The sequence below is a fragment of the Opisthorchis viverrini genome (assembly GCF_000715545.1).
Source record: "Opisthorchis viverrini unplaced genomic scaffold opera_v5_92, whole genome shotgun sequence".
NCBI classification, from domain to species: domain Eukaryota; kingdom Metazoa; phylum Platyhelminthes; class Trematoda; order Opisthorchiida; family Opisthorchiidae; genus Opisthorchis; species Opisthorchis viverrini.
The window spans coordinates 1,303,266-1,313,141 of NW_008751748.1; the positions used below are offsets into that span (position 1 = coordinate 1,303,266).

General features: G+C 43.3%; 1 protein-coding gene across 1 annotated transcript in view; it reads right to left on the minus strand.

Annotated features, from left to right (window-relative positions):
- Positions 1–9,876, minus strand: part of T265_05106 (hypothetical protein) — a gene marked incomplete at both ends in the record, with an annotated part of 104,489 nt that overhangs the window by 45,655 nt on the left and 48,958 nt on the right. Inside the window, 4 exons of the mRNA XM_009170023.1 lie at positions 3,024–3,117; positions 3,375–3,585; positions 6,273–6,381; positions 8,331–8,385. Of these exons, the coding sequence (XP_009168287.1) occupies positions 3,024–3,117; positions 3,375–3,585; positions 6,273–6,381; positions 8,331–8,385 (469 nt within the window). The remainder of the gene's footprint in view (positions 1–3,023; positions 3,118–3,374; positions 3,586–6,272; positions 6,382–8,330; positions 8,386–9,876) is intronic.

The window sequence follows — 9,876 nt, forward strand, 5'->3', positions numbered from 1 at the left end:
TGCCAAGCCAAGTCACCATACTTGTCTGTAAATCGTTGATGCTGTGTGTAGCGGTGCAACAGTGGTGAACGATAGCCTGATTTAACCGGTTGTATCATACCATCGTATTCGGGGGGATGAGAACCAGCTCCACGGTGCTCATCGACAGTCACAGATGGGCCGGACAAGTACTTAGAGCAACCAAGTTGTATGTGAGTTTTTTGGTGTATACATTTACAATCCCGTGGTTAATATCAGTTTGTTTCAGCGGAGTTGATTTTTTTCAAGCCTCTTTGAGCTTATAGTGCCTCATTACGGCGGTGCGTTAGCAATACAACATTTGATCCACCTGGACGTTTCTGACGCACGCTTAGGCGCCTCCAATACCTTGTTTCTAAGTCATTAAGAAGGAGAGTCTGAGAACCGTTGACCTAGACGGATTCTGCCAAGATGAGTTAAAAGGTTGGTCGTCGGAATATGCTGCGTTTCTCAAATTAGGTCCGGCCTTTTGCTGATATGAATCTTACCAAGTCTGCGCATTCCACGTAGTTAAAAAAAAATTTAGCGTCTTTCTGTCTATTCGATCCCGGAGGGCGGAGAATGCTAGTGTGGCTTTCAGGAGAGTATACATCCTTTGGATGGAGTCTATACTCGAGGGATTACCGTAGTGTTTGAGTTAATGCAGTTGCAAATAATGTTCGGAAACCTCAGAAGCGTTAGCAACAAAATTGTGTATACCATAGATGGATGACTACCTACCTAGCGATTTAATTCTGGGAAACTTCAAACACGAATATTGGGTTCTGGTACATGGTTTCCCAAAGGTATCGAATTCAAGCAAAGTTGGAAGCAGCTGGAATAGTGATCTTATTAGAGTGTAGGTGGTTGCTCTGTGGAGAGAGCTCATTGGGGCGACTACTGTAATGTATATTTATGTATATGTATATATATAGAGTTCAGCAAGTACGATAACAGGCAGGTGCATCCGAAAAATAGTCCTTGAGTACAACGGGTATTTTCCCTGGAGTTAAAGTGCAATATAATCTAACCTAATTTTATACAGCTGTGCTCACCACGGAAGTATAAGCTGAAAGACAAACACCTGGTTACCACCGCAACTACAACGAAAAAATATCGCATGCCAGATTGTTACTGGCGGACACCAATAGACAGGTAGGACCATGTCAACCCGATAACGGCTTAGGCTCCTGTTGACCACCTGACGAAACGGAGGGCGGACGTAATGGGCGGCGACCGTGTACTTGACAATTCGCCTAGGTGACCTGACAAACAAACTAGGCTTTTTACCGACATGACATCTGACTGCAGTAGACTAACTACTTCATACACAACGAAGGATTACACTGTGGCATAACACGTGAGGTATGTCCGACGGTCTGAAAAGTGACAAGCACACCCACACAACAAACAGGACCAATTGCAATCGTACCAAGTTCTTCTGGTACTTTACTTCAAAGCACGCGGCCTTTCACCAATACGGCTCGCAACCTATCGCAGTGTGAGACGCTCCGAAATTCGACCAATCGCGTCCCTTGTACGCAACGCGACGTGCCCAATGCTACTTGCTTATTCAGTGAATTGGTGCTGATTTGTTCGCATTAATGGTGTACTGTTACCTAAAGTACCGAATTATATGCTACCTTTGATGAATACCTTTGAGAATTACTTTTCCTGAGTTCTTTTTGGTAGCTGACCCCTGTTTGTCAACGGGTATATGCCCGTTGGTTCTAAACTCAACGTGGAGAATTCAGTTCTAAGACTCCCGTGAGCACAATTACATGGCAGCAAAATTTAGCGTTACAGCGACGCACAGCAGAGGTTTTACTGATTAGTGTATAAGCCTGTTTGTTTGACGGGACCAGGAGTGGGGAACCATAAAAGGCTCCTATAGACTGGTTAGGGGCGCTGGCCAGCAAGGGAGCGAGTTACTTATCATAGTAAATACATTTTAACACGCAGCGCTTTCGTTCCTCACTACATTCAGACTCAGGGATTTGTCCAAAAGGAGAAAATGCTATATGTCACAGGCTCTCCAACTGTCAGTAGAGCGACCAGTTGGGAGGGAAACCGATAGACCATTGTGAAGGGTGGGATCCGGCCGTTCTAATGCAGTTTATTCAATAGACTAGCTTTTTATTCAGATTACCAAAGTAAACTACCCAAGGAGGCAATTAAAACGCTTTATATGAGATGGAGGACTATCCAAGTCGTTACCGCAAAGCCTTCCCATACATGCATATAAAGCAGTGACATGTTACTGACGGCAATGTTTTCTTAACCTACTTCTTGTATACCCAAGATGTCCATTAACTCATCAATCACCAATTAATGAAGTTAAGCGCAACTATGGTTCTTAAAGGGGTCTAGATTGAAAGAAACGAGAAAAATCCAAAAGTGCTGGTTATAAAAATATTTTGGGGCTCAGGATCTTGTGAACTTTCTCTTGACGGTGGCTGACAAGGAATATCATCGCATTCCACTGTTCGTAATGAGGATGAAAAAATGGAACTGGATGTCAGAAATTTCCAGGTCATGACAAATTCACACACGGGGATCTGTTACCTGACACTAATTCAATATATGAACAGTGGTGATGACTGGAAAATCAGTAGGAAACGGGTGCAATACATAGTGGAAAAGAATGCAGCAAATGAAAAATCTGTCTGAGTTAACAGAAAATATTCAAATCAGCAATGTGCGATAAAAAGTTTGCTTTCATGGCCACCCTCAGAAGCACAGTTGAGTGCGATCCAATCCACATTTTCCCCTATTATCAGCTGCAATCAACGGCGAATCAGCTGAGAGTTGTTTGGGAAGCATCTGGAATGAAGCAGCTGACGCGTCTACCTGGCCAAATCCATGAGGAAAGCGCAACGACCAAATCCCAAAATAGAGAGCGGTGTGGTCGACCTCCAAAATAATCAACTAGCCTATATGGTAGAATGCCAGGCCGTTGTTAAAAAAGTATATTCAACCCAGATGGTACACGGAATTCCGAGAGAACGAAAGGAATCGCCGCTTACTTTGAATAGGATATCTGTACACATTGCCTTCCCATGGGTGATAATCGGTTCTTGGTCCTCACCCCGACCATCCCAGCAGTCTAATTCAATGCATCTGTAACCAAGGCAAGAAACAATGAGTCAGTTCGACGACAGCGGAACGCAGAAACAGCGCGTGTATGGTAAATAACAGCCATAAAAGTTATGTGGAAGATGGGCAGGAGGGAAGCTAATGAACATCAACAGAGTTTGGAAGGCCGAAAATGTTCTATGCAGATACCCGAAAATGCTCTAGTATCTGACATCATAAATGATAACCTAGCGACCATATGCAATGGGGGTACGTGTCATCCTTTACTAAATAGGGCTTACCTACAACCAGCTAGCAATACCTGTCGATACATCTCCACCGAAGACTTGCCACCAAACTGCCGTCCACTAAGGTAAGTGTTGTGTGAAGAGTTGATATAGTAATGACTGAGTGGTTGGTCCATTTCTTGATATACATCTAGTCGGTCCAGAAACACACAAGCGTTGTTGTCTGACATGAGATACCGGTAGAAGCATTCAATGGACAACATATCTGGAGGGAGGATGGAGAATATAAAGGGAAATTTCGTCTCTGATCAGCAAAATTAGGGCATCGACAGACGCAAACAATTCGTGGTGAAGTCTCAGCAATGAATTCAGAAGCTGCATGACAATGTGTTGGAAAGTGTGTGCTGAGTGATACGTCGAAGTATCTGCAGCTCTGGTAAGCTTACTTGTGGTTCGTCCAATCGCTGGGCAAGACAGTGTGTTCGCAAACGTCTCCTCACTAGTCAAGGACACAATCGAACCATGCGATAATTAAGTCACCTAGACGGGTAACAAAATGTTTGCAAAATGCTCAGCTCGGACAACGGATCAAATCCCAATGGATTTTTGATTATCCGACCAACACTGGAGCAAATAACTAAGCATGAGTTATGTGTCTGAGTAGAACAAACGGACAAGGTTTTAAGGACTACTTTTCTCAAGAACACATGGAATCACTCACTCTGGGGGAAGCACCATGTATAGTGAAAGCACAGGTAAACCGTAAACTCCAGCGTCCCATTGGAACATATAAAAATGTGTCCTTGTGAAGTGGTGGGTAGATTTGCACTTACTAAGACGGTAAACAAATGCAACAGTACACCATTCTGTAGATCTAACATAAGCTTTGCTAAAAAGTTGGAACCACACCGGAGCCGCTTCTTTCTTGTTAAGACTCATCGGCATGTCACCGCTACTCCTGGGCATGAGTCAGTAACCCGGAACATATTACACACAACCTGAGGGGGCGCTGCTATGCCTGTTGGTGAGCTACCGGCTACCCCTAGAGTACTCAGAGCGAAGTGTTGCAAGCAATATAGGTTTGACAAACCTGCACGGACAGATTGGCGACGCAGCAAAAAGGGTGATTCAGACATTTACACAAAAAAGCTTTCTCTACAATTTATGAAGATGAAGTGAGAGTACTCATCGATGTCCGGTCATTATCCGAAACGGATCAAAAGGGATGCCAATCCCAAGTTAAAATGAGAACATGATTGTGACCGGGATCATGTGTCCGATCCAAAAGCTTGGTTTACCTTTGAGAGATTGTTTAGAGGAAAATGTCGCCCACATGTCATCACGCTTCACACGATACTTTGTGAGGCAAAAGGACTTTACTTAAAAGGAATATCATTTGCTTCTCATCATTTGCCTTTGTGTTTCACCTAGAAGTCATTATGTGGGATTCGTGAAAAACGAGCTCAACTCCAATTTGTGTGTGACAACCGTAAGGAGCCACTAATCAATCGAACCGAATTGAACACCATTTTCATTTCCTGCAAAAATGGCTTACCGGGAAAGTCATCAGTCAGGATTGCAGGGTAGAAAAAAAATCTAATGGACACGAGCAATTTCGTAGAAATCTTTCATGTGCGTGACTGTTCAGCACCCAATGTGGCTTTCTAATGCTTCGAAGGTGGAACTGGTGAACGAAAAAGTATATACTGAGCCTTTTCAGACGCGGTGGTTGTGGAACACAAGTCAATACTTGGAAATGATCGTGAAAATCATACTTCTGTCGTGTAACAATTTGATTGACAGCAACCAGTTCACAATAGCATTTTGGTTGTAACTCAAATCATTTCCTGCAAAAATGGCTTACCGGGAAAGTCATCAGTCAGGATTGCAGGGTAGAAAAAAAATCTAATGGACACGAGCAATTTCGTAGAAATCTTTCATGTGCGTGACTGTTCAGCACCCAATGTGGTTTTCTAATGCTTCGAGGGTGGAACTGGTGAACGAAAAAGTATATACTGAGCCTTTTCAGACGCGGTGGTTGTGGAACACAAGTCAATACTTGGAAATGATCGTGAAAATCATACTTCTGTCGTGTAACAATTTGATTGACAGCAACCAGTTCACAATAGCATTTTGGTTGATAACTCAAATTTCATTGCTATTTAGCCATTCTGAGCAAGAGAACACCTCAAGATGACTTTAAACGCCGGTACCTAAGGAATAACCGCAGTAGAAGCTGCCCTAAGTTGATCAACTGGGTTGAAATCCTTGATGTTTTGAGTGACTAACGTCAGCTCGGATCACGGATCACTTTTGAGGCATGTTGTCTGTAAAATCATTTCTAGAAAAGGACGTAAGAGTCGAAAGGCTCTGGCTGACGGACGGGCAACCAGGCGTCCACTGCAAGTTGCTCACTGCAAGTTATGAGCAACCAAACCAAAATATGTATTTTGCTTGATAGCTTTTTTAGTTTATCGAATGAATTCATGAGTAGAAGATAGCGATGGGAACAATGACGGGCTCAACTGCTGGTTACGTCGACTAACAGAATCCAGCCAGTTCTATTCAGTAATCGTGAGTCCCAAAAACAGTCTGACTGAAACTGTTGTAAACCGACGCTTCGATGTAGTCCGATGGCAACGCTCACAATTACGGTATCACTTCCATCCTTTCGCCAGAACGCTGCAGTAACTACGGTTGATTGCCCACATTCCTGTCTAATTTGAGTTGAGTGCTTTATTATAACTTGATTTACCGAGTGAACCAAGTCATCTCAAGGAAAACATTCGGACCAATCAGCAGAAAAAGCTCACATTTGGTTAACATAAGAGGGATAGCAAATAGGAAATTGTTACAGTATAACAAAACCGTTCTGACGACTACCGACCAATCATATGGAAATCTCAATATACATATAAAATCATATCAAAATACAAAACTAGTAAAACGAACCTGTATTCTTGTATTCCTCTTGAGTTTCGTAATTTTCCTGTATGTACTTTATTGTCTGTCGGTTAGCAAACGGATACAGAATCTCGTTTAGGCGCGGATCTCGTTGTGTCTTAACCGGGGGAGAAATAGGACAAGAGTAAGGTTAACAACACGTAGGAAATATTAGATTTCGAAGCCTTCTACAACAAAGCAATCAACTGATTCTCTTGTGAAAAAGTGGTACAGCAGTTCTCTGGTAAGACTAGATCTGTGAGCCTTAACGTGTAGTTGAACTATCTATTTGGTCGGTGTTCTGTTCGATGAGCTGGGTCATTTTGTTGTAAATGTTTAGTTAGCAATTGAGGTGGCATCACCAGTACTCAGTAAGCTGGCGGTGCGTCGCACTGCGCTTTGTACAACATTCCCTTCGATAGCGGCCTGTCTATTTCGAGGATAAACAAAAGCCTAGTGTTAGACGGAGAAAGTGTGGCACAATGAACAAAACAGACACTATAGTTAACTTAGTGGCTTACGCAAGTACCTGAAGATAACTTTCTCAGCAAACAGAAAACTTTCCATTTTTTTCCGCCCAAGAGCCACGAGCTATCCGTACACCAACAGTCACTATGCTGGCGGAAGCTCAATACACACGCAATCAGCCGTACATCACTCACGAACGGCTCGTGGTTGCCTAATGCACATAAAGTCTTCGATACTGTCAACTTTTAACTGGGCGCCATCTAACATATTCACCGCTAACACCATCAGTAAGCTATCAGTGTAGTACTTGACAATCGGTCCACATAGTGTTACAGCATGGAGACGAGGGACGTAGAAACAGTGTAAATAAACGCTACTTCTGAATCGCACGAAACTTAGAGAAAGTATTCAAACGCCCTCGGAATGATTGTGTTAAGCTAGCACATCCCCCCCATCCACCTTTATTCTTTTCTTCACAATAAGACTTTCAAATAAGTCATGGTCGTACGGCAGTGAAGCGTCGGTGTTGAACACTGATGTCATGCTGTCGATGATGATGATTCAAACGCCCGGCTAAACACGGCAGTTGGAGACACTGAATAAAATTCGATGAAGAAAATTCGCCATGATCATCATTCCAAATGTTTTCCAGGGACCCGATTTTATAAATGAGTTTGTTCAAAATCGTACGCATATTTAGTGATTCGGCCAGAGAGATAAAAGATAAAGCGTTCAGCTGTAGCACCCTTCCGGTGCCTAGCTGCCATGCCACCCGAAGGAAGCACGAGGGCTGGGATACTGCCAGGTTGCCCAAGCCTAGACAGGGGAAGTCGAGTGGCGGAGGTCGGATTCGAACCGCGGACCTTCAGGTTAGTAATCCGCGCTCTAACCACTTCGGCCATCTCGCCCCGGATTCGGCCAACCGGGTGTGTCAACTGGATGAGCAGGAAGATGTTCCATAAAGAACCGTGTGTTCAATTCGAGTACATCCTTTAGAAAAGCTAAACTATCTGTGGCAGGCGTAGGCCATTCAGTATACTACTGTCCCCCGAAGCAGATCATCTGCAGGCTGATTCACTCTGTACCTTAAATGAGGCTATTCGATTTTGGCGTTCATCTCAAAGATGATCATTATTGCTATTAAGAGGGACAATTTCTTTGAACATGCAGCTTGTGATGAAAACGAAAAGTGTACATGAAAACTCAGAGTTCGATAAAGCATGGTGATGTGTGTACAACCTGCATAACAGAGGGAACCGAAATATTCCAAACTCAACCCATGGGACTAGTCCATCCATCCTGGAAAAATCATACCGTATTCATCAAAAAAACGAAAGATAAAGATAGTCAGCTACCCTCTCCCTCTGATATGTTAAGGTACATAATGTCAGACGGAACCACATGAAACAAGGCAGTCACCTAATTTCAGCAAACAATAGTCATAGCATTCAGAAGCTCAAGAGCCTGTGTGACCGTCGTGATCAAGGATTCCTAGAGTGCATCAGTAGCTATCATACAGCGCAAACACGGAAGTCGCAACAGTCAACTGAAATTGTGTTCGCGTGAAGGATATATGGAATGTCACGTCTTCCATCCTACCTCGTTGAGAAATTCGATCATCTTGTCTGCGTGTAGCACATCCGTGTTGTTCGATCTGAGAATATGACGTAAAAAGGGTAGGATATGTTTGGTGAAGTGACCGATTATATAGCAATTCAGAGTGCATGCGATAATTCGCTCACTGTGCATTGAAAAAAGTATTATACGTTTGCCAACCCCATGATTTGCGAAGAACAACATGAGAAAAATTAAATCCTAGAATGCTCATGATCAGGATAAAACTTCGAATCGGCGTACAGAAAGTGGTTCGTTTTAAGGAGCACGGTGACATTCAAGACAACCTCAGAACTTCTGGATCACCAGACATGAGATGCACTTCGGAGCGAAAAATCCTTCTTATCCTGATATAGACTACCTTAAAGAAACTGTCACATAGATGCCAAGAGGCCACAGTGGGTGTTATCTCGGCAAAAAATCCAATTCCAACATGGAGGGGAATTTTATACGACGAAAGTAGTTGTGTGCTAACTCCAAGGAAAGAAGGAAAAAGATAGCATACATATTCAGTGACAACACGTGTAAATTTCAAAAAGAGAGGTGCTGTCGATTTGAAGACACATGTTAAGGTCCGAACTCGGCCATCGAAACGGAAGGCCGCTGAGAAACCGGATGAAACATTGTTCGCGAAGTGTCTTCGGACTTCCGGAGATGAGTTTTATCTGTATCGTACACCACTACTAGCCCCACCATTCTATGCTCGTCCCGGTTTGCGTTTTTTCGGAATACAATACGTCTCTACATCAAACTGCTAGCGAACTCTCCGGAAGTGGTAACTGCGGTGCATTTTCGCTCCAAAGAAATCACTTCAGAACACTAACCAGAAGTTATAGTTTTAGAAGTGTTATTCTCCAAACGCCGTCCCATGAAGACAGAACTGTGTCCTAAAAATGAAAAAACCATCGGAACATAGGCCATGAAACACAATATTTCCCAGCAAGTGTGCATACTAACAGATGACACATTCTAAAAGATAGCAAAGCCTATCGTTCACGTGAAAACTCTATCGAGTTTAAGGGTTCCAATATTATAAATAAAACAATCGTTCAAGTGTAACACCTTTAGATGCCCAGCTGTCATGCCAACGGAAGGAGAGCTGAGATAAAGCCGGGTTGCCCAGCCCTAGACAGGAGCAGTCGGTATGCTGTGGTTGGCTTCGAACCACGGACCTTTCTGTCCGTAAGCTGGCGCCTTAACAATCGAGCTATCTGGAGCCAAGGGAAAGTGCATCTTGGGGTTATACATCAAACCATTTACTGATCATGCTTCGGGTATTTTCCTGCCAGACATTTAGGTCGTTGACTGAACAGATCTTCATGTATTGTAAAAATCTGAGCAGTCGATACACTACTCCTTGCTGAAGAGTCCACTCGCTTGGAAAGCTCACAACAGTGTTCCTGTTGATGACAGTCTATGGTGGATGATGGATTATCTACCAGCTCACTAAACACTCTCTTCGCATTGGTAGTCTCTCTTGTGAGAAGCTACGGTTTTACAGGAAAATGAGACGATCAAGTTATCTTGAGTG